Source organism: Arvicola amphibius, chromosome 5 (genome assembly GCF_903992535.2).
Source record: "Arvicola amphibius chromosome 5, mArvAmp1.2, whole genome shotgun sequence".
NCBI classification, from domain to species: Eukaryota; Metazoa; Chordata; class Mammalia; order Rodentia; family Cricetidae; genus Arvicola; species Arvicola amphibius.
The window spans coordinates 50,173,818-50,198,821 of record NC_052051.1 but is presented as its reverse complement, the minus strand read 5'-3'; the positions used below and the strand labels follow the sequence as shown (position 1 = coordinate 50,198,821).

Genomic DNA, 25,004 nt, shown 5'->3' with positions numbered 1-25,004 from the left:
TAGGGCAAACTTGATCAGAGAGAACAAAATTCTGATGTCTAAACGAGGCGGATTCCATGGTGCATGCATCATGCCTCTGTGATGTGACACACTTTGCATTTCCTGGGATGCTGGGGAAAGAGCTGAATGCTAAAAACATGTGCTTGGCTCCATCCCCGGGGAACTGAGTAACAGAAAGTCGGGAACAGACCAGCCTTTAACGAAAAAAGCAGTGGAACTGTGGATTCTCAGGACAAGTGATTTTAAAGGCAGAAAATCCATACTCCAGTCTTAGGAAAGTTTCCCTCTATTGGATGGACACCTTCAACAAATCAACACGCTATTATTTCTTCCATCTTTAAAACCAAATCGAAATTTATAATGTGATTGGTGCACACCATACACAAGTATGGAAATTTAAGTGCATAAATCCTGTTTCAAAAAACAACAACAAAACAACAAACAAAGAAGCTAAGTGTGGCAGCACACTTAAGAGGCAGAGGCAAACAGATTTCTGTGGGTTCAAGGCCAACTTGATTTATATAGTGAGTTGAGGTTAGCCAGGGCTGCACAATGAGATCCTACCCTCACCCTCAGCAACAGAGACCGTCCTGGAAAGTGACCAACACCCTATTACCCCTGTTAAAAGTGCTCCCCAATTTTTTCCTCTGAATAAAGTTGGTCTTTATCAGGGCCTACGAGGCTCACTGCGATCTCACCTTTATCAACTCAAGCCATTCCTACCCCGGCCCACACCTCCACACCACTGCTGTATCAGCAGCTTCCTTGATGTCCTCAAAGGATCTTTATACCTGCTCACACCTCTACCCAAAATGTGCTGCCACCAGGACTTTCCTCCCTCAATTTAGTTTAGGTCCTTGCTCAATGCCACCTGATCCCAAAGCTTTCTGAAACCATCTTCAAAAGATCCCTTATGAACTCATGAACGCAGGGACCTGCTGCTGTCTGCGGCATTGCTCTCCTTGCCCTTGGGCCACCTTTTCATGTCAGATGTCCCTGGCTGAATTTATTCATGTGTCCCTTCTAGTGGAATGGAAGCTCCAAGGAAAGAGGGTCTCTGTCAACATCACCACTGTCCAGAACTCTGCCTGCAACATACTTCAAACACTTTTCAAAATAAATGAACAGCTAGGAATAACTAGGACTGTTTATCCATTCCGACTGTAAATTCAAGCTGGGTATGGAAAGGCAAATGTCTCAAGCGATTGCAATCTGAAAGGGAAGTTTTTCTTGGCCATCCACCTAAGCATTTTGCACTTACAGTATATGACTGTGGCATCTCCTGTCATGGACCATCGGCCACAGGAAAAATTAAAATAAATCTCTAGCCACAAGGAAACAGAAAGCAACAATTAAGGGCTAGAAACATGATTAGACAATTAGTCACCACTGGCCTTTGCCAGCGGCATAACTGAGAGCGCAGCCCAGGAACCAGACAGGGCTGAGCTGGAGTCACTGCTGCCTTACTCGGAAACACGGCGTTATTTACTCGCCATCTTTCGGAGGACACCGATTTGTAAAATTCAGCTAAAACCCCTACAATGGTAAGCATTTCGTGGCATCGTGTCCCTAGCACAGACCCTGGTACAGAACAAGAATTTAAATATACTGGCTTTATTGTTTTTCAATACAACATCCAATCAACACTCCATCCACTTTCAGGAAGTTTTAAAATATTACAATTGGCTGCGGACATCCCCCCCCCCCAATGGAATTCTTTGAGGGGGAAGGGTGTGTTTATTGGCAATGTTCATGAGATTTTTTTTTTCCATCCTGGTAGAGATGTATTTTCATGGAAACCTATGTGTAACACTATTAAAGAGTTCATTCAGTCAAGACAATAAGGATCACTTAAGAGTAGCTGATTGCTGAGGAAGTGGCTCAGCAGGCAAAGCTGCAAGCAGGAGGCTTGGATACCCAGAAACCACATAAAGCTGCTCAGGTAGCAGGCATCTGAGTTCCCAGGGCTCACACAGGGAGATGGGAGACACAGAGTCCCGAGAGGCTAGGGGGCCAGGCGGCCTGGTACATGAGGTGAAGAACAAAAGAGCCTGTCTCAAAGATGATAAAAATCTGTCATCTGACCTTCACAAGCACTTACACACGTGAACATATTCAATACACATAAAGACACAAAAAAAGGTTCCTGAGAATGTGGAATCATGCGTATGAACTGTCTATTCAGTGAAGTAGGCACACATGCTTGACTTCTTCCTGCATACAACCAAGAACTGTAAAGTCAGGGGGAAGCCTTGCCGGTGAGGGAGAGCCATGCTTTCTGTGCAGCTCAAGGTGTCATCTTCTGTGTGTCCCACGAGGCTTTTTCTCCATGGTCCTGACTGCTCTGTGCTAACATATCAACTTCTCTGCTGCTTTGCTTCTGCTGCCAATCTTAAATCTGTTTGTTATTCCTGAGTGACTAAATAATACAAAAAGGATCTCTTTCTCTTGTGTCCACCCAAGATATCTATGAAACGGTCACTATGAACTCATAGTAAGGTTACAGAAAACACAGTGCCTGGCACAGTGTGCTGTAGACATTTGCCACACGCCTAACGGTAAGAACAGTGACACACAGACCCCTCCCTAGATTCTGCCTCCAGCAACCCTTCCCTAGGCAAACACCATCCCAGCTGGTCCCTGGCCCTCAACCCCAGCAGACTTCTGCCTCTGAGGTACAGACCACACAAGTCACAATCATCCTTCCCCAGAATTCCAGAGGACACTGTAGGCCCACAAATAGTACTCACCAGTCGGAAGAAGAATCCCAGCAGCTCTGTCAGAGACCAAGCTGGTCCTAGGTACCCCAGAAGAAGACTCAGGCTTTACTGGAGGCTAGGATAGATCCAAAATCCAAAGACAACTTCAGCTACCAGAGGCCAGACCCAATCAAGAGACCCAAGGCCCCAAAACCACAGACCAGAGAGGAAACAGAAATCAAGAAACAAAACACCCATCCAACAGAGACAAACACAGGAATCAACACGTAGACCTAAAATCATCCCAAGTTCAGATGCCGAAATGCCAGGGTAAGAACACAATAACAGAAAGGGCAATATGTCACCACCAGAACTCAGCTATCCTACAGCAGCAAGTCTTGGACATTCCAATGCAGCTGAAGCACAGGAAATGACCTTAAAAATAACTTTATGAAGATGATAAAGGAAATGAAAAAAATCTCTTAAAGAAATGGAGAAAAACAACAAAAAAATAGAGGATATCAATAAATCTCTTAATGAATGTCAAGAATATCAAGAAAAAAACAAACAAACAGCTGATGGAAACAAAATTATTCAAGATCTGAAAATGGAAATTTAAGCAATAAAGAAAACACAAACTGAGAGAATTTTGGAAATGGGAAATCTGGGTAAGTGAGCAGGATCTACAAATTCAAGTATCACCAACAGATTACAAGAGAAGAAAGAGAGAATGTCAGGCATTTAAGATATAACAGAGAAAATAGATTGATTGGTCAAAGAAAATGTTAAAATCTAAAAAATTCCCAACACAAAACATCCAGGAAATCTGGGACACCATGAAAAGATTAAACCTAAGAATAATAGGAATAGAAGAAAGAGAAGAAGTCCAACTCAAAGGCACAGAAAATATATTCAACAAAATCATAGAAGAAAAACTTCCCAACCTAAAGAAGGACATGCCTATGAAAGTACAAGAAGCTTACAGAACAACAAATAGACTGAACTTAAAAAAGAAAGAGAGAGAAAGAGAAGAAGAAAAAAGTCCCTTTGCCACATAATAATCAAAACATTAAATATACACAATAAAGAATATAAAGAGTTGCAAAGAAAAAAGGCCAAGTTAACATGTAAAGGCAGACCTATCAGAATTACACCTGACTTCTCAATGAAGACACTAAAAGTCAAAAGCCAGAAGGCCCTGGTCAAGCATTACGCAGACATTAAGAGACTATGGATGCCAGCCCAGACTACTATACCCAGCAAAACTTTCAATCACCATAGATGGAGAAAACAAGATATTCCATGACAAAGTAAAATTTAATAAATATTTATCTACAAATACAGCTCTACAGAAGATACTAGAGGGAAAACTACAACCCGAGAAAGTAAGTTATACCTGTGAAAATACAAGCAATAGATAATCTCATAGCAACAAAACTCAAAGAAGGGAAACACACACCACCACCACCACCAACAACAACAACAACAACAACAACAAAACATAACAGTGGTGTGGGAAGTCCTGCTATCTATGTGTTACTTTTATTGGTTAATGAATGAATCTGTCTTGGCCAATGGCTTAACAGAACATAACCAGGCTGGAAGAAATATATATAGAGAGATGGAGTAGGCAGAGTCAGAGATGCAGTGTAGCTACTGCTGGGGACAGATGAGCCAGAACCTTGTCGGTAAGCCACAGCCATGTGGTAATATACAGATTAATAAGAATGGATTAAATTCAGATGTAAGAACTAGCCAATAAGAAGGTAGAGCTAATAGGTCAAGCAGTAATTTAATTGATACAGTTTCTATGTGATTATTTCAAGTCTGGGCAGCCAGGAACAAACAAGCAGTCTCCTACTACATAACAGGAACTAACAATCACCAGTCATTAATATCTCTCAATATCAACAGATACAATTCACCAATAAAAAGGCAGAGGCTAACAAAATGGATATGAAAACAGGGTCCATTCTTCTGTTGTATACAAGAAACACACTTCAACATCAAAGACAGACATTACCTCAGAGGAAAGGGTTGGAAAAAGATTTTCCAACCAAACAAACCTAAGAAGCAAACTGGTGGGGCTATTTTAATATCTAACAAAACAGACCTCAAACCAAAATTAATCAAAAGAGAATGACATTTCATATTCATCAAAGAAAAAAATCCACCCAAGATGATGTCTTAATTCTGAACATCTATGCTCCAAACACAAGGGCACCCATATTTGTAAAAGAAACCTTAAATTACACATTGAACCCCACACATTAATAGTGAGAGGCTTCAACATCCCACTTACACCAATAGGCAGGTCATCCAGGCAGAAACTAAACAGAGAAATAACAGAACTAACAGATGTTATGACTCAAATGAACCTAGTATATATCTACAGAACATTTCACCCAAACACCAAAGAACATAACTTCTTCTCAGCATCTCATTGAATCTTCTCCAAAATTGACCACAAATCAGTCACAAAAAAGTCTTAATAGATAAAAAAAAAATTGGAATAACTCCTGCATCTTATCAGGTCACCATGGATTAAAGTTGGAGTTCAACAACAACACAAACTACAAAAAGCACACAAACTCATGGGAACTGAGTAACTCTCAACTGAACCATCACTGGGTCAAGGAAGAAATAAAGACTTCCTAGAATTTAATAAAAATAAATGCACAACATTCCCAAACTTATGGGATAATATGAAATCAGTGCTAAGAGGAAAGTTCATAATACTGAGTACCTACAGAAGGAATTTCAAGAAATCTCATAGAGGCAACTTAACAATATACTTGAAACTTCTAGAATAAAAAAAAAAGGCAAGCACACCCAAGAGGAGTAGATGGCAGGAAATAATCAAACTGAAGGCTGAAATCAATAAAATAGAAACAAAGAGAACAATACAAAGAATCAATGAAACAAGAAGTTGGTTCTTTGAGAAAATCAACATGATAGACAAACCCTTATCTAAACTAACTAAAAGGCAGAGAGAGAATATCCAAATTAACAAAATCAGAAATGAAAAGGGAGACATAACAACAGAAAATGAGGAAATCCAGATAATCATTAGGTCATACTTCAAAAAACTATACTGCACAAAATTGGAAAATCTGAAAGAAATGGAATTTTCCTCGATAAAGACCACTTGCCAAAGTTAACACAGGACCAGATAAGCAATTTAAACAAACCTATAACCCCTAAGGAAATAGAAGCAGTCGTTAAAAGTCTCCCAAACAAACTTCCAGGGTCAGATGGTTTCAGCACAGAATTTTACCAGACTTTCAAAGAAGAACTAGTATCAGTACTCTTCAAATTATTCCACAAAATAGAAACAGAAGGAACATTGCCAAATTCTTTTTATGAGATCATAGTTATCCTGATACCCAAACCACACAAAGACTCAACAAAGAAAAATAATTACAGACTAATTTCCCTCATAAACATTGATGAAAAAAACAATAAAACACTGGCAAACCAAATCATATAACACATCAAAAATATTACCCATGATCAAGTGGGCTTCATCCCAGAGATGCAGGGATGGTTCAGCAAATAAAAGTCTGTCAATGTAATCCACCACATACACAAACTGAAAGGAAAAAGAATCACATGATCATCTCATCAGATGCTAGAAAAGCCTTTGACAAAATTCAACACCCCTTCATAATAAAATTCTTATATCAGGAATACAAGGAACATACCTAAATATAATAAAAGAAATATACAGCAAGCCAGCATCCAACATGAAATTAAATAGAAACTCAAAGCAATTCCACTAAAATCAGGAACAAGACAAGACTGTCCACTTTCTCCATATTTTTTCAATAAAGTACTCAAATTTTTAGCTAAAGCAGTAAGACAACAAAAGGAGATCAAGGGGATACAAATTGGAAAAGAAGTCAAATGATTATTATTTGCAGATAGCATAATATACAAAAGTGATCCCAAAAATTCTATCAAGAAATTCCTACAGTTCAAAAATACCTTTAGCAAAGTGGATGGAAACAAGATTAACTCAAAAAAGAAATCAGTAGCCCTCTTATATACAAATGCTAAAAAAAAAAAAAAAAAGGATGAGAAAGAAATGAGGGAAACCCTTCACAACAGCCACAAACAAAATATCTTGGGCCAGGTGGTGGTGGCACATACCTTTAATCCCAGCACTTGAGAGGCAGAGACAGGCAGAACTCTGTGAGTTCAAGGCCAGCCTGGTCTACAAAGCAAGTTCCAGAACAGCCAGGACTGTTACACAGAGAAACTCTGTCTTGAAAAACCATATACAAAAGATATATACTATCTTGGGGCAACTCTAAACAAGCAAGTAAAAGATCTGTATGATAAGAACTTCAAAGATAAGAAAGAAATTGGAGAAGAAATCAGAAGCTGGAAAGATCTCCCATTCTTATGGATGGGTAGGGTTAACACAGTAAAAATGGCCATTTTACCACGAAAAATCTATAGATTCAACACAATCCCTATCAAAATTCCAACACAGTTCTTTACGGATCTTGAAAAAACAATACTCAACTTCATATGGAAAAACAAAACAAACAAAAACAAGATTGCTAAAAACAGTTCTGAACAATAAAAGAACTGCCGGAGGTATCACCATCCCTGATCTCAAATTCTATCACAGAGCTATAGTAATGAAAACAACATAGTATTGGCATAAAAACAGACAAATGGATCAATGGAACCTAACAGAAGACCCAGGCATAAATCTGTTTACCTCTGCATGCTGTGGAATGTTATTTTAACTATGTAAAGATGTGTGACATTTGTTTATGCTGTGGAATATTACTTTTAGGGCGTAAAGGTGTGTTACATTTGTTTATGTTGCATTTCTTTAAGAATATAAGGATGTGTGTTTAGTTATGTAAAGATGTATTGAATTTGTTTCACCTTGCCCATCTAAGGCACTTGACAGATCTAATAAAAAGCTGAATGGTCAATAGATAGGCAGGAGAGGGATGGGCAGGGCTAGTGGGGAGAGAGAATAAACAGGAGAAATCTAGGCTCAAGAAGGATGAGAAGAGAAGGAGGGAGAAAGAGAGGGACACTCCTAGGACAAGAAGCCAGGCAGCTGCCAGCCAGCCAGACTCAAGCAGCAGTGAAAGTAAGACAGGCTTTCCCTGGAAAGAAAAGTAAAATGCCCCGAGGCAAAAGGAAGATGGTCAGGTTAATTTAAATTAAAAGAGCTAGCCAGAAACGAGCCTAAGTGAGGCCGAGTGTTTATATCTAATAAGAAGTCTCTGTGTCATAGTTTGGGAGCTGGTCGGTGGCCTAAAAGAGAAAGCCTGCTACATATCACACCTGATATTTTTTTTCAATTTTAAAAAAGTTTTTAGTTACATTTTTAGTTATTGTGAGGGATGCAAAGTACAAAGGTGGAAGCCAGAGTCAGTTCTCTCCTTCCACAGTGTAGATCCATTCCCCAGACTGAACTCAGTTCATCAGGCATGGAAGCACACATCTCTCCAACCTGTGTCTTTTTCTTCTCCCGGGATGGAGAGGACCATCCCCTCCAGCGCTGTGAAACACCGAGTTTACTGCTGTCACTCTGGGACACTCTATTGTGTGGAGTTCCAGGAGTGCAGATGAATGTAGCACTCCAGCTCCAGAGGGATTAGCCTCATGGCACAGCACCTAGGCTGATGGGTTTTATTATTGGTAAATTGTTTTTATTTTTAAATTATTTTATTGATCTATAAAGTTTTCTCTGCTCCCCTTCTATCCTCTTCCATGGTTCCAAGGCTCTTGTCTTTTTCTACTTCACATGCACACTAGATCCATGTATCTCTCTCTTAGGGTCTTTGTTGTCTAGGTTCTCTGGGATTGGGAATTATAGGCTTTTTTGCTTTATGTTTAAAAACCACTTATGAGTGAGGACATATGATACTCAATATGATGTTTTCTAGTTCCATCCATTTGCCCACAGATTTTAAGATGTCATTACTTTTTTCTGCTGTGTAGTACTCCATTGTGTAAATGTAGCACATTTTCCTTATCCATTCTTTGACTGAGGAGCATTTAGGTTGTTTCCAGGTTCTGGCTATGACAAACAATGCTGCTGTGAACATAACTGAGCACATGTCCTTGTGGTACGATTGAGCATCCTTTGGATATATACCCAACAGTGGTATAGCTGGGTCTTGAGGCAGGTTATTTCCTAATTTTCTGAGAAATCACCATACTGATTTCCAAAGGGGCTGTACAAGTTTGCACTCCCACTAGCAATGCAGGAGTGTTCCCTTTACCCCACATCCTCTCCAGCATAAGTTGTCACCAGTAGTTTTGATCTTGGCCATTCTGACAGGTGTAAGATGGAATCTGAGTTGTTTTGATTTGCATTTCTCTGATGGCTAAGGATGTTGAGAATTTCCTTAAGTGTCTTTCAGCCATTTTATATTTCTCTGCTGAGAGTTGTCTGATTAGGTCTGTACCCCATTTTTTATTGGATTATTTGTTCTTTTGATGACCAATTTCTTGAGTTCTTTGTATATTTTGGAGATCAGACCTCTGTCTGATGTGGGGTTGGTGAAGATCTTTTCCCATTCTGTAGGCTGCCGTTTTGTCTTGTTGACCGTACAGCATTTGATTTTTGACAAAGGAGCAAAAATTATATAATGAGAAAAGAAAGCTTAGAATGTAAATAGGTCCTTATCTATCACTCTGCACAAACTTCAAGTCCAAGTGAACCAAAGCTCTCAACATAAATCCAGTTACACTGAACCTGATAGAAGAGAAAGTGAGGAACAGCCTTGAATGCATTGGCACAGGAGACAACTTCCTGAAAAGAACACCAGTAGAACAGACACTAAGATTGATAATTAATAAATGGAACCTCAAGAAACTGAAAAACTTCTATAAGGCAACGAACACTGTCAATAGGACAAGATGGCAGCCTACAGAATGGGTAAAGATCTTCACCAACACCACATCCAACAGTAGGCTGATCTCCAACATATATAAAGAATTCAAGAAACTACACATCAAAAACCAAATAACCCAATTTAAAAATGAAGTACAGTCCTAAACAGAGAATTCTCAACAGAAGAATCTCAAATGACAGAGAAACACTCAAAGAAATGCTCAACATCCTTCACTATTAGGGAAATGAAAATTAAAACAACTCTGAGATTTCATCTTACACTTACCAGAATGGCTAAGGTCAAAACCACAAGTGGCAGTTCATGCTAGAGAGGGGTGGAGCAAAGGGAACACTCCTCCATTGCTGGAAAACTTGTACAGCCGCTTTGGAAATCCATATCGTGATTTCTCAGAAAACTGAGAATCAGTTTATTTCAAGACTCAGCAATAATGGTGGTGCATGCCTTTAATCCCAGCACTCGGGAGGCAGAGGCAGGCAGATCTCTGTAAGTTCGAGACCAGCCTGGTCTACAGAGCTAGTTCCAGGACAGGCTCCAAAGCCACAGAGAAACCTTGTCTCGAAAAACCAAAAAAAAAAAAAGACTCAGCAATATCAGTCTTCTTTGGCATATACCCAAAAGATGCTCAAAATACCACAAGGACACGACACTTAATCAGCTATGTTCATAGCATCTTTATTCGTAATCATCAGAAACTGGAAGCAACCTAGATGCCCCTCAATAGAAAAAATGGATAAAGAAAATATGGTACATTTAAACAAAGGAGTATTACTCAACTATGACATCAGGAAATTTGAAGGTAAGTGGATGGAAAAACAATCCTGAATGAGTTAACCCAGACCCTGAAAGACAAACATGGTATATGCTCAGTAATAAGTGGATATTAACTGTAAGGTAAAAAAAAAAAATAACCATGCTACAATCCACAGACTCAGAGAGGCTGAGTAACAGGGCCAGTCAAGAGGAGATGCTTGGATCTCCCTAGGAAGGGGAAATAGATCTCCTGAGTGGACTGAGGTGATGAGGATGGGAACTGAGGGATCGAGTTGGGCTGGGGGATGGCAGGGGAGAGATGACTGGGAGAGGGAGGATTTGGAGGATCCAGTAGAAACTTGATGCAAGGAAAACTCCCACAAATCTATAAGGATGACCCCAGCTAAGACTCCATATATATGTAGCCTGAACTGACTGTCTCCTGTGATCGGATTGGTAACTACCCTGTGTCATCAGAGAGCCTTCATCCAGTAACTGATGGAAACAGATGCACAGACTCATAGTCAAACATTAGGCCAAGTTTGGTGAATCCTGTTGAAAAGGGGAGGAAGGATTATAGGAACCAGAGGGGTCAAAGGCATCATAAGAAAACCCATAAAAAACAACCTGGCTCATAGGAGCTCAGAGTCTAAATTGACAACCAGGGAGCTAGCATGGGACTGATCTAAACCCCATGTGTGTGTGTGTGTGTGTGTGTGTGTGTGTGTGTGTGTGTATGTGTGTGTGAGAGAGAAAGAGAGAGAGAGAGAGAGAGAGAGTTGTGTAGCTTGGACTATTTGTGGGACTCCTAACACTGGGACTGGGGGCTGTCCCTAACGTTTTGACTGGCCCTTGGGAACCCAATCCCCTAATCCTTGTACTAGATTGCCTTGTCTAGCCTAAATAGAAAGGGAAGTATTTAGTCTTGATATGCCATACTTTGTTGATATCCACAGGAGGCCTGCCACTTTCTGAACAGAAACAGAGGAGTAGATTGGGGGAAGGGGGTGGAGGAGAGATATAGGGAAGAAATGGAAAGAGAAGATGGAGGGGAAACTTTAGCTGGGATATAAAAGAAAGAAGGAAGGAAGGAAGGAGGGAGGGAGGGAAGGAAGGAAGGAGAGGGAGGGAGGGAGAAAAGAAGGAAGAAGGAAAGAAAGAAAAAAGAAAGAAAGAAAGAGAGTGAGAGAGGAAGGGAGGGAGGGAGGGAGAAAGGAAGGAGGAAAGAAAGGAAGGAAGGAAGGAAGGAAGGAAGGAAGGAAGGAAGGAAGAAAGGAAGGAAGGAAGGAAGAAAGAGAGAGAGAGAGAAAGAAAGAAAGAGAGAAAGAAAGAATTGTGACACATAGATCAGAAAATTTTTCCATTCTGGGCAGTAATGGTGCACACCTTTAATCTCAGCACTTTGGAGGCAGAGGCAGGCAGATCTCTGTGAGTTCAAGGCCAGCCTGGTCTACAAAGCAAGTTTCAGAACAACCAAGGCTACACAGAGACACCCTGTCTTGAAAAAGAAGAATGCCATCGGAGTTATTTCATCATGAGTGCTTGGGATCCCCAGCACCCAGAGAAAAAGCTAGACATGGTCAGCTATGAGCACCTGTATCCCAGTTCAGGGAGGAAGAGTCAGGTGACTCTCAGAAACTTTCAGCCAGCTTACCTGCAATGGTAAGTTCAAGGCTCAGTGAAGAAACACTGTCTTAAAAACTACAGTGGAAACTGGGCATAGTGGCCCACATATTTAACCTCAGCACTTGGGAGACAGAGCACACAGATCTCTGTGGGTTCGAGGATAGCTTGTCTACCTAGTAAATTTCAGGCATTTCAGGGCTACATAGTGAGATCCTGTTTTAACAAATAAACAAATTAAAAGATAGAAAGCAACTGAGGAAGACATCCTAATATCAAGCTTTGGCCACCAAAAGTGCATGCACATATGTGTACTCCTACACACATGTGCTTACACACAAACAATAACATACATATGCATCACACACACACACACACACACACACACACACAACCAGATCTGTGGCCCAGTAGAGACTGAGAACAAGAGACAACTTTTCATGCAAACAAAACAACAACAAAAGCATATTACTAAATGTTCCTGAAGTGAATACGTGTCATTTTCTCTTGCCTTATGCCACTGTTAAGATCAATTGGTGCTGTGAAACAATCCTTTTGTACACTAGGAATATATATTACTCTCATTGGATAATGAAAGATGATTGACCAAAAGCCAGGTGGTGTGATCAAATCGAGGATACAGGGAGAAAGAATGTCAGGGAGAGAGAAGGGCAGAATCAGAGTCGAGAAGAGACACAGAAAAGCAAGATGAACATGCCATGCTAATAAAGGTACCACCTCATGTCAGAGCATAAATAAGTAATATGGGTTCATTTAAAATGTAAGAACTAGTTATAATAAGCCTGAGCTATTGCTTAAGCATTTATAAGTAATATAAGCCTCTGTGTTGTAATTTGGAAGCGGCTCCCAGAACGAGAAGACTCTGCCTGCAGACTGGCAACCAACTTCAGAGTCCTCTTCCTTCTAAGTGTTTCCTTATACTACATGGGCAGGAAAAGAAAGTGTTTCCTCAAACTCCCTTGCAGCTAGGTTCTGCATTTGAAATTGGCTCAGTCAGTGAGCTGAATTTGCAAGGATAAGTTAGTACCTACTAGGACACCTCCTTGCTGTGGCTTCTAGGAGGTTACAGCTGTAGATAAGATCTACATAATAGTGAGCATGGTCATGGCTCTGTTGCCAGTCAATAGTTCTGGCTACTAGAAGTAGGTGTGATCATGGTGACAGAAGCTTCCTGAGCCTTGGTTTGTGACTATGGCAATATAATCTTAAATTTCATGGTGGCTTCTGGTTCTTAATCCTTTTCAGTGTCTTGGAAGGACCTCATTCCCTGTATCACCCCTTTCTTCTTGAGTGACTTGAGCCATGCCTTGGGTCAGTTTACCCACAAACAGACTCTGAAGTGAGGGTTTATATGTGATTTACTGAGGAGGTGTTTCTGGGAGTGACCAAAAAGGGGACAGGGGATGTGACAATGGAAAGCGGAAGAGGCTTTACTTTAAATAGAGCTTCAGCCCCAGTCAGTACCACCAAAGTCCTCTGGAGGACAAATTACAGCTCAGAAATAGACCTCAGCTGAGCGGGGCTTTCAAACTTACTACTTTCCGCCACCAGCCACGGACCACCGTGTAGAGAGGGAAGGGTGCTGGGTGCTTACAGAATACTCCAGCGCTCCTACGTCAGTTCTCTGGGGGAAGCACAGGTATTTAAGACAAAGGCCTGAAGACACGGGGGACAGGCACACAGAAACATCCCAGGGATCTTGGGGGAGTGGGACAATCATCAAGTACGGGCCCTCTGCAGGGTGATACCTATGACTTGCACTCACACTCTGACAGAGAACCCACAAACCATAGATTCATAGGTGACAATGGCAAGGACCACACACGCTACTCGAGTGTCACCTACAACTAAAGTGCGTGTCCACAACTGTCACCATATGACACCAGGACCAAGCAAAAAGGCCTGCTTCAGCAAGCCCTTTGGGCTCTAGAGTTCTACCTCAGATAAAGGCGTTTATTGAACATGTGGGCATTTCCTTTCGTATCTGTGGGCATTCAGCAGGGGAAAAACCCAAAAGAATAGCAACCCAACATTGGCAAGGATCCTGGCACCCTATCCATAGTGGGGAATGCAGGCATATTAAAGCCACAAATTCCACCTTGCCGAGAAGACACCATGGGTACTCCAGGGGGTTTACTCTGTGTCAGAATGTTCAATTAGTACTTCCTCTGCAATAGAAATCAGATTTTCCCTCCTAGCTGGATCAGAGTCCGATTCAGATTTACAGTTACACAATATATTTATTTACCCAAAACATGTTTCCTCCTTCACATCATCATTTTGACAAGCAATGGTTTGCCCCAGCTGATCAACAGACCATGGCTAATTCCATTTTCTTCCAGTGTTTATTAATAATTTGAAAATCTAGCAAAATTGGATAAGGCATGTCAAAAAAATTTACAAACTAATTATACTACTGATAGTGAAAAAGTTGAAATTCTTTGTGACCTTTCTGGTGCAAGTTCACACCAAGTCTTTTGCTGTGACAACAACATCATCGGTTGGGACGGGAGCTGCGCAAATTGGGCACCCAGCCTGCAGGAGAGGCAGCCGTGTGGATGCGGGCACCACCGGGAGTACAACGAAAAGGCATTTGTGGGTTGCTTGTATCAAGGGACTTTAGATCATTAATACCTACATAGTCTCATTAAAAACCATGACTTCCCAGTTGGCTTCAACAGGGAAACCCTTTAACTTTTCCCCCAGGGAGTCCCGCTGGCAGAATCCACACTTGGCCGGCCATGACGGGTCCTATGCTCTACTTATGGTTACTGCTCAGCAAGCTGCTGTATTTCCCGAGTGGATGGAGGAAAGATGGCACTGCCTTAACTTTAAACATGAGATTCTGCCACAGCTGAAGGAAATGAAACCTATAGTTTTAATGTATTTTTTTGTATAGAAAGGAGTTATTGTTTAACCCAAAACTCTAGAAAATAACAAAATAAATCACAAAAGGGTAAAAATTACATACTCTTTCTTAAAATTTCATTTAGTACACAATATAAATAAAAAACAATAAAATCTTAAGAAATAAACAAAACTTTATACTAGAAGTCTACGTTTAATATAGATAAATTATAGATAGGAGTATATTTGTTTTTTAAAAGATTAAAACCATACAAAACTTTGTTGGAATAAATGTGTACTTACACAGAAAGCTCAGCAAGTGAAACCATTAGAATCAGAGAAAGGGCGCTCACTTTAAGAACTGGAAAAACTCAGAGGAAAACGTCATATGAAAGGATTGCCATGCACTTTTAGGTCTCTGTGTAAAGCTTTCTCCCTAAGGACACAGGACTGCATTGGCCAACCACCGCTGTATAACAAACACAGCTTGTGAAAATGCGCATGCGCGACTGCGCCTTCGTGGCCTGGGACCCACTCCATGCTTACTCCTCTGTAGTCCCCACTGGCTAGCTAGGGAGCTCTGCGGCTCCTGCCTGGGATCTTGGTTAGGTCATGTCTGACTCCAGGCTAGTCTGGAACAGTCTTGGATGGGCTACTGGCTTTCTTCCTGGGGTCTCTCATTCTAATTCTCCAGCAGGCCAGCGTGGGGTGATTCACACAGAGACAACTGATTTCTAAGATTAAGAGGAACCCTCCCCCCCAGCCACTTGAAGGCCTGGGCTTCTCAACTGCACGTATCACTCCCATTAGGTTCTACGGGGAAAACCAAGTTGCCAATTTGGCTGAGTGAAGATGAAGTGGGAGTTGCCAGGCGTGGATACAAGTGAACCATTAGCTGCGTGCATCGGTGCGCTCACACCGCCTTCATCATCAGCTACAGGAAGCTCTAGATATTAGCTGCGTGCATCGGTGCGCTCACACCGCCTTCATCATCAGCTCAGGAAGCTCTAGATATTAGGTGCGTGCATCGGTGCGCTCAAAGTTCTAGATATGCTTGGAAGACTGGACAGGCTCCAAACACCCACTTCATGGACCTTTCTATCCACCTGTTCCTCCAGCCAGCGCTTTCTAACTCCCCAGAAACTACATTAATTTTAAAACTACAGAGAAACCCTGTCTCGAAAAAAAAAAAAAAAAAAAAAAAAAAACTACAGTTCTGGCCAGGGTTTATGCAAGGTGTGAAAAGCTCCAATTCATTTTATGAGGCTGGTATGGTCTGATACTGACATAGCAAAGAAAACTAGAGATGGTTATAACTTATGACTGTAAGAGTTGAAAAAAACTTAAATATAATAGTAGTAAACACAATATGGAGGGACATTAGGGAACAAAACCCAGAGTCATTGAATGGTTTCTTTTAGGAATTCAAGAATGGTTTAATAACAAATATATATTAATGTAATTTAGCACATTGGACAAGTGAAAAGATATTCAAATCATCTTGATTAAAGACTAAAATTATATCTGATAAATTTAGCATGTAATTATAGTCAAATAGGAATCAAAGTCTGAAGCCAGCCTGGTCTACAGAGTGAGTTCCAGAACTGCCAGGGCTACACAGAGAAACCCTGTCTCAAACAAACAAACAAACAAACAAACAAACAAAGAGTAACAGCCAATAGAATGCTTAGCCATGTTGGAACTGGTCATGGAAATACTGCAGATGAAATACATGAGTTCATAATTACTGAAGGTGTCTGGGAAACAGAAGCTAAACACACTTAATCTCTCTTCTGCTGACATTTTAGATTCTTGATGATCCTAATGTATTTCTACAACTTATTTTGTTTTCTTTTAAAGACAGATTTCACTACATACCTCTGGCTGTCCTGGGACTTATAAATGACTAGCCTCAAACTCACAGAGATCCCCCCTCCGCTTCCCAAGTGCTGAGATTAAGGCCGTGTACCACTACATCTGGCATTGACCTTTACCTTTTTAAAAAAGTTTATGGTTTATTGATGTGTGTTTATATTTGTTATACATAGTTGTGGGTTTCAGACAGGCAAATTCCCCCAAGTATACCACGATTACCTTGTCTATCCTCAGCCCGCATATCTCTCTCTCTCTGTCTCTCTCTCTGTGTCTCTGTCTCTCTCTCTCTCTGTCTCTCTCTCTCTCTCTCTCTCTTCCTCCCTTGCCCTGTCCCAGTCTTCTCCCATTACCCTTTCTTCCTCCCTACCATCTATATAGTTGAATGATTTCATATTGTAAATCTAAGATCCAAAATACTGAGAGAAAATGTGGGACACTTTTTGTCACTCTATCTTATTTCATTTAAAATAACAATCTTAGCCGGGCGGTGGTGGCACACGCCTCTAATCCCAGCACTTGGGAGGCAGAGGCAGGCAGACCTCTGAGAGTTCGAGGCCAGCCTGATCTACAGAGCAAGTTCCAAGACAGGCTCCAAAGCTACACAGAAAAATTTTGTCTCGAAAAACAAAAATAATTAAGATAGAATAGTGACCTTAGTTGCATCCACTTTCTTGAAAATGACAGCTCTTGTTAAATTAGTCTTTTGTGTATCTATTCCAGATTTCCTTCACCACGCTCATCTGCTGGACACCTAGGGTGAGTCTGACTCTCTGTGAATTGTGCGACAGTAATGACGGTATGCAAATCCCTCTGAGGGCACTTGGCTTAGTGTTTTTGGGCATTGACCTACAAGGGGTACCTCTGGCTCATGTGGTAGTTTCTTTCCCCCTTTTATTGAAAATAGACTCTCTTCTCATACAATATATCCTGATTACAGTTTCCTCTCCATTAAATTCCTCCCCTCGGAGCTCGGGAACCCTGGAGAAGTGGAAGCAGAAAGAATGTAAGAGCCAGAAGGAATGCAAAACAAGGTCTAAATCAACATGAGCAAAGCTCATAGGAACTCACAGAGACTGAAGCAGCGAGCATGGGTTCTGCACGGGTCTGCACCCGGCCCTCTGCAGACATATTATAGCTTTCAGTTTAGTAGTTTTGTTTGTTTTCGATACAGGGTTTCTCTGTGTATCCCTGGCTGTCCTAGAACTCACTCTGTAGACCAGGCTGACCTTGAACTCACAGACATCCACCTGCCTCTGCGTCCCAAGTGCTGGGATTAAAGGCAGGCACCACCACTGCCCAGGTCAGTTTAGCATTTTTATGGGATTCCTGTATGTGTGAATGAATAAGTAGGTCGCTGATTCTTGTGCCTTCTCTTGGGACTCTTGTTTTTCTGTTGGCTTGTCTTTTCCAGCTTTGATGTGATAGTTTTTGCTTTATCTATAATAATTTATTTTGCTATGTTTTCTGGCTATCTCTTAGAAGCCTGTTCTTTTCTAGTGAGAGACAGAAAGGGAGTGGATCTGGATGGGAGGAGATGTGGACAGGACATAGGAAGAGTAGAGGGAGGGGCAACTGTAATCAGGACTCCTCACTTTTGAAATGATACCTTAAGAAACTCCGGGAAGCACCACTACAGAAACATTCTCTTTTCAATCAGATGCAAGGCAGGAATGATCCTCCCACCACTATGAGCCAACGCCATTACAGTAATGCCAGTCAAAACAATTAGAGACGAAAAGAAGAACGGATGGAGGAGAAAGAAGACAGAGAAGATGAAGAAGAAAACAGGTATATATGAGTTTGAAAAATGAAACGTCATATATCCTATGTGACTCTCCATAATACCTGGAATACCACTTGCAGTAGCTTACATCTAGAACTTCCCCAGAGATCCTGTCTCAAAGGCTTGGTTTTCAGCTCATAGTGTCGTTAGTAGGTAGTACAGCCTTTGAGGGGCAGAGCCCAAAGGATGGTTTCTAGGCCACTGGAAGCACGTATTCAGGAGAGCTATGTGGGTCTGGAGAGATGGCTCAGTGGTTAAGAGCACTTACTAACCTTGCAGAGGACCTGGGTTTGGTTCCCAGGACTGCATCAGTCAGATATTCAGGTTTATTCTTGTCATTTAAGGATCATAGTGTGCAATACTGGTAGCAGCACTTTGCAAATTAAAGAGTAGGCTAAAAGGTTCATGAGTATCTATATTTTAGAAATTATTCTGGAAACCAGAGAGACCTTATACTTCTGAAGAAAGAACTGGACATTCAATATATTGCATTGTAACTCTTTGAGAATATATTGACCAAAAAAATATTCCTAAGGGGGAAAAAATGAGGGACCTGGTTCAGTAGGTAAAATGTTTGCCATGTAAACATGAGGACTTGGGTTCAGATCCCTAGAGCCCACATAAAAAGCCATGCACGCGATAAGAGGACAGGACAAGGGGATAAGGGATGATGACGGGCAATTCCCTAAAGCTCACTAACCACTCAGTCAAATTGACAAGCTCAGGGGTGGTTGAGACTGCCTCAAACTTTAAGGTGAAGAGAGACGGGGGAAGACAAGGGCACTGACCTCTGACCTCCAGGGCCTCCCACACAAGTATTCCTGTACACCTGCAAACTCACAAATATACACACACTGCCCCCTCGGATGCAGGTACAAAGAACAATTACACAACTTTAGCGTAATGAAAAGCTTCTAAGTGCTGAGGGGTGGCTCGGTGAATATAGCACTTGCTGTGGTCCAGCAGGCCACAATGCCAGCCAGCACTTCTAACAGAGCGGGCATCTATTAACAGCATACATGGAGGTGGCGCTGTTCTCAACACACCGACTCCCTGAAACTGCTGGGTGTATAAAATAGGCTCGACACACAGAGAGAACATGACGGTGTGCTAGCAGCAGCGGATGGGGAGGAAGTACTATGAACTGGTTTATGTCATGTGACAGCCTTGACCCTTCTCAAGAGTGGCCAGAATTCTCAGGTCTCTACAGATAAATTCAGTGCTTCAAGAATCTGCCTTAAAAGGCCACAGAAAATGAAGCCCTGTATAGGGGAGAAGAAGACAGATCCAACAGCTCATCTAAATACAGTTCAACACACACCTACATGAGCACCTCACACGGACCCAAAAGCTGGCTAGCGATTGCCGTCAGGGTGAACATCCAGCTTCACAATGAGGACCAATAGTCTCATTTAGTGGACAAGGTGACCACTGACTCCTCAGGGGCTCTCACGCCCCAGGAGGAAGCAGTTCAGAGCCCCCACCAACAGAGGCCCTGGAACCACCGTAGGAAGTTTAGCCTTGTTGCTATTCCAGTATCCGCTTAGAGTCGGTCGTGGAACGGGGGCGGGGTCTGACGGCTGCACATCCAGCTGGTGATGCTGGCCTCCCTATTGTATTTCCCACAAGCCCATCCCTGAGTCTTGCGACTGCAGCCAAGCTTCCCCGCCGGGACTCCTCTTAGAGGCAAATCCTATCACCACAACCTGCTTTTCCCCCTCTGCCAAGGTACTGAAAGCACTACTTTGCATGCTGGGACACTTCCTGTCTTGCCCCCCCACACCCCCACCCATTCTAGTGTGTTTCCAGTGTTGCTAAGCAACAACAGGTCATGCGCCCACCTAACTGGGTTTTGAGATCATTAAAGGCCAACCAGAATGACTCTGAGAATTCCATGAGCTTTGTCTTCTAAGTCAGCAGCTATTAAGTGGGAAATATGCTAGATCCAAAGTCCCCAAATCTTCACTATCTTCACTTCCCGTTCCCTCTAGTTTTAACCAGAGGTCATTCTCATTAAAAAGCCTCTGGGGTCTTTGACAAATGTAAGTTTTATAGGTGCTGAGAGCTCCTTGGCCCTGTCCTTCCCCAGCAGGCCCGCCAGTCACCCAGCTGCTATCAATTAACATTCCATCAGTTTCTCTGTCAGCTCGGGTTAGGCTGACTGACTCACAGGTACAGTCGGCTTGGCAACATCCTGATCTCACCATGTGCTCACCACAGAGCTAGAATTTTTAATGAAGTTTCATTCAAAAGAAAACAATTTAATGAGCAGTTATTATGTGAAAATCATTACTCAATAAATGTGATATAATCCCAAGGACATTGAACCTCATAGTCCCAGTTAGTGATAGATAAAATAATTTTCTAAATATTATTATATCACTTTCTATATTAGACAAAAAACACTTTTTTAAACTTGCATTTAAAAGGTCAACTTTTTAAAAAGAAAAGAAAGAAAAAACAAGAAAAACAAAAGAAAAATAGAAACAAAATAAAAAACAAGAGAGAAAATAGAAGAAAATATCAAGAAGAAATTTAAAAATAGAATGACAAGAAAGAAATGGAAACACAAGAAGAGGAGAAAGCAGGAAAAAATAAGACTCGGAGATAGAAACAGAGAGCCATGTTATTTCTAGTTCCTTAAACACAGAACTGAACAGCTAGAAATCTACTCCTGATACAGTCTCTTTTACGGTAACAGATTTGATATTCACATATATTTTTGTATAAAGCCTGAGTCGCCAAATGAAACGTTTATATAATAAATAATCCCAGGAAAATCCTCAGAGGCCCCAGTCACAGGAGAGCGTTGAAGCTGAAGAATGTGTCTGTCAGTCCATGGTGGCCTGTGGGAAGGAGCACAGGGACAAAGGCACAGGGCTCATCGGGGGAACCATACCAGAGACCCCAGCATAGTGTAAGGACCCTGGCAGGCTGTACCCGACTGGAAAATAAAGAGTAAAGAATGGTAGCCCACAGAGGCAGAGTGGAATGAACCTTACCTGCTTCCCACCCTTCAGTAGCAATTTAAGCAGAAGCATGATTTGAGTGACGTTCGGCACGCGCACACACACACACACTTGTAAATTCAAGAACTGTTGGGGAATATTATTTTAAGGTGAGTTACTTTTGTTTATGCTGTGGAACATTTGTTTAACCATGTAAAGATGTGTTGCTTTTGTTTCTGCTGCATTTGTTTAACTCTGCGAACCTGTGATTCTTTACTTGAAAGCGCTGAATGGCCAGGAGCAAGGACAGGCGGGGCTGGCAGGCAGAGAGAATAAACAGAAGGAGGAAGAAGAGGCGCAAGGAGAACAAGGGGAAGAAGATGTCAGGGGCAGCCACCCAGCCAGGCATGGATAAAGAGTGAAAGTAAGATATGTAAAAGTCAGAAAGGAAAAAAAAAAAAAACCAGAGGCAAAGGCAGTCAGGATAATTTAAGTTAAGAAAAGCCGGCAAGAAACAAGTCAAGCTAAGGCCGGGCATTCATAACTAAGAATAAGACTCCATGGGTGATTTATTTGGGAGCTGGGTGGTGGGCCCAAAAGAAGGCCAAAAAGTAAAACTTCGTGCTACAAAGAACACATCAAAAAGATAATCCATCAAGCTTAAATCAGCTTCATTCCAGAAACGCAAACTAGTTCAATATATGTAAGTCAACAAATATCCTACATCACAGAAATGGACTCAAGGACAGAAATCATAAATCACTTCAACAGATATAGAAAAGGCATTTGACTAAATTCAACATCTGTGAAGCAGGGACACACAGCTTTAGTCCCAGCACTCAGGAGGCAGAGGCAGGTGGATTTCTATGAGTTTGAGGCCAGCCTCACTCCAGAGCTACAGAGCTAGTTTCAGGACAGCCAAGGCTACACAAAGAAACCCTGTCTCAAACTCCCCCCTCCCCGAGAAAAAAATATCTAATATCCCTTCATAATAAAAGCCTTGAAGAGAGAAGGAATACAGACACCATCATCTGCATTAGCTCCTTTTCTATTAATAAAGACTAAAACAACTTATAAAGAGTTGGAGTTTAAGGTTCCTGAGGGTTAGAGTTCATGATGGTGGAGGAAATGCATGGCAGCCGAAACAGCCTAGAGTTCACAGCTCAAATCAGAAGCAGGGGGCAGACAGCTCACTGAGGATGGGGACAGAGGAAGCCTACTGAAGTCCCAAAGCTGGCCCCACTGACATGCCTCCTCCAGGCCACATCTCCTAATTCTTCCTAAACAGTTCTACCAACCTAATACCAAGTATCCAAACATATGAGCCTATAGGGATCATTCTCATTTAAACCACTGCAGTACATTTACTCAATAAAATCTAAACATGACAGACCTATAGCAAAAATCAAGCTACATGGGAAAAAACAAAAGATTTTTCACTAAGATTAAAAAAAAAAACCAAGGATATACATTTCCCACTTCTATTCAATAGCATACTTAGCAAGAGCATTAAGACAGAAAAAGGAAAAAAAACCAGTAAATAAATGAATGGAAAATTTAAAAAAATCAAAGAATTAATATGAAAATACCAAAGACCCTGCCTTCCTAAGCACAATGAATACTGCTGGAGGCATCAGCATAACTGATTTCAGGTTCTATAATAGAGATATACTTATAAAACCAGCATGGCACTAACACAAAAACAGACACACAGATTAGAATAGAACCTAGGCAAAAGTTCATATAGTTATAGCCAGCTGAATTTTTTTTTATAAAGATGCCAAAAATATATATTAGAGGAAAAACATCCTTTTCAGCAATGGTACTGAGAAAACCGGATGCCTGCAGGCAGGGGGATGACAGTAAGTCTCCATTTCTCGTCCCACACAAAAAGCAACTCCAAATGCATCTAAGTCTTCAAGGTAAAACTTAAAACTGTTAGATGAAAAGCTAGGAATAACATTTCAAGACATCAGGATAGGTGAGGGCTCTCTGAAAGGGGCCCCAGTTCCTCAGGAAATGAATACACAATCAACAAATGGGACCACAGCAGAGGGAGCAGCTGAGTGGAGACAGTCTGGAGAAAGGGAGGAATCCCACAGCAGTGCATCGGACAGAGGGTTAGTATACAGAATATACAGAGAACTGGGAAAAAAAACCTCAACTGTAAGAAAACAAATAATCCAACCAAAAATGATCTAAGAACTAAATAGAGAGTTCTCAGTTTAAGAAATACAAGTGGGCCGGGCAGTGGTGGCGCACGCCTTTAATCCCAGCACCCGGGGGCAGAGGCAGGCGGATCTCTGTGAGTTCTAGGCCAGCCTGGTCTACAAGAGCTAGTTCCAGGGTAGCTGAACTAACACATGGAGAAACCTTGTCTTGAAAAACCAAAATAAACAAATAAATGAATGGATGGATGAATGAATAAATAGATAGATGATAGATAAATAATAAATGTATTCAACATACAATCATGGCGGCACATGCCTTGAATTCTAGCACTTCTGGAGCTGGAGCCAATCTCTGTGAATCCCAGGCCAGCCTGGGCTACGTAGAGAAACTCTGTCTCAACAAAACAGACCAATAGCATTCAATGGCCTTATCCATCAGAGAAATGCAGATTAAAACCATGTCATCGTGAAACAGAGGCAAAAAACTCTGTATCTTACCACATACACGCTTGTTCATCCATATTTATTGCCACAAAAGTCACAGTAACAAGGAGATGGACTCAGTCTGGACATCCATCAGTAGACGAACGGAGGGTGAAAACGTGGTGCGCAGACATTAGATTCTACTCGGTCATAAAGGAAAGGGAAATGAAAATTGGAAAAACCGGTGGAACTGGAAGATATAAAGGGTGGCCGCTCAGTTCAGAAGCTCAGCTTGTTCTCTCTCTCATATGCGGAGCCTACAGCTTCTACCTTTTCTCAGTGCAGGTCTATGTGCGGGTGAATATGTACAGAGCCTGGGAAGCTAGAAAAGGCCCATGGGAGAGGAAAACATTCTCTAAAGGGAAGGAAGAATAACAGAATGCATATGATACGAAAGCCAACTGTGGACAGCTGGGGGTGGAAAGCTGTCTGAGCTGGGCATGGAGATGGGGACAGGGGGTCAACCAAACATAAACATGCAAGAAAAAGCAATAAGGAAGAAATTAGCTACTTGGAAAGCTAACCAAATCATAAAATTAAGAACAAAATGCCCTATAAGAGTATCCAGATAGGGCTGATGCCGGATGCCATAGGTCGCTAAATGAAAGCCCCAGTAACAAGGGTGGGCTACTACCCTAAGGCTCCCAAAGCAGTACTGGCAATTTCCACTGCTGGTGTCTCTCAACGGAACGGGATGATGAAATCCTACTGCTAAACACACACACACACAGAGAGAGAGAGACAGAGACAGAGAGAGAGAGAGAGAGAGAGAGAGAGAGAGAGAGAGAGAGAGAGAGAGAGAGAGAGAGAGAGAGAGAGAGAGAGGAGGGCGTGTCTAGTTCTGGGACAGGTCAGGAAAGATGTGCCTGCCTCCTGGCACAATAGTGGCAGGGCTGTTATGGGGGTGA

The 25,004-nt window shown here is 41.7% G+C and overlaps 1 protein-coding gene across 2 annotated transcripts in view; it reads right to left on the bottom strand.

Annotated features, from left to right (window-relative positions):
• Nucleotides 1–21,249: 21,249 nt before the first annotated feature.
• The window catches only part of Cep152 (centrosomal protein 152), an 82,352-nt gene continuing 78,597 nt past the window's right edge, over nt 21,250–25,004 (bottom strand). Inside the window, exon 28 of one of the 2 annotated variants that reach the window (XM_038330615.1) lies at nt 21,250–21,340. In XM_038330615.1, the coding sequence (XP_038186543.1) occupies nt 21,291–21,340 (50 nt within the window). In that variant the 3' untranslated portion in view covers nt 21,250–21,290. The remainder of the gene's footprint in view (nt 21,341–25,004) is intronic. The other variant, XM_038330616.1, reaches the window with a different exon arrangement.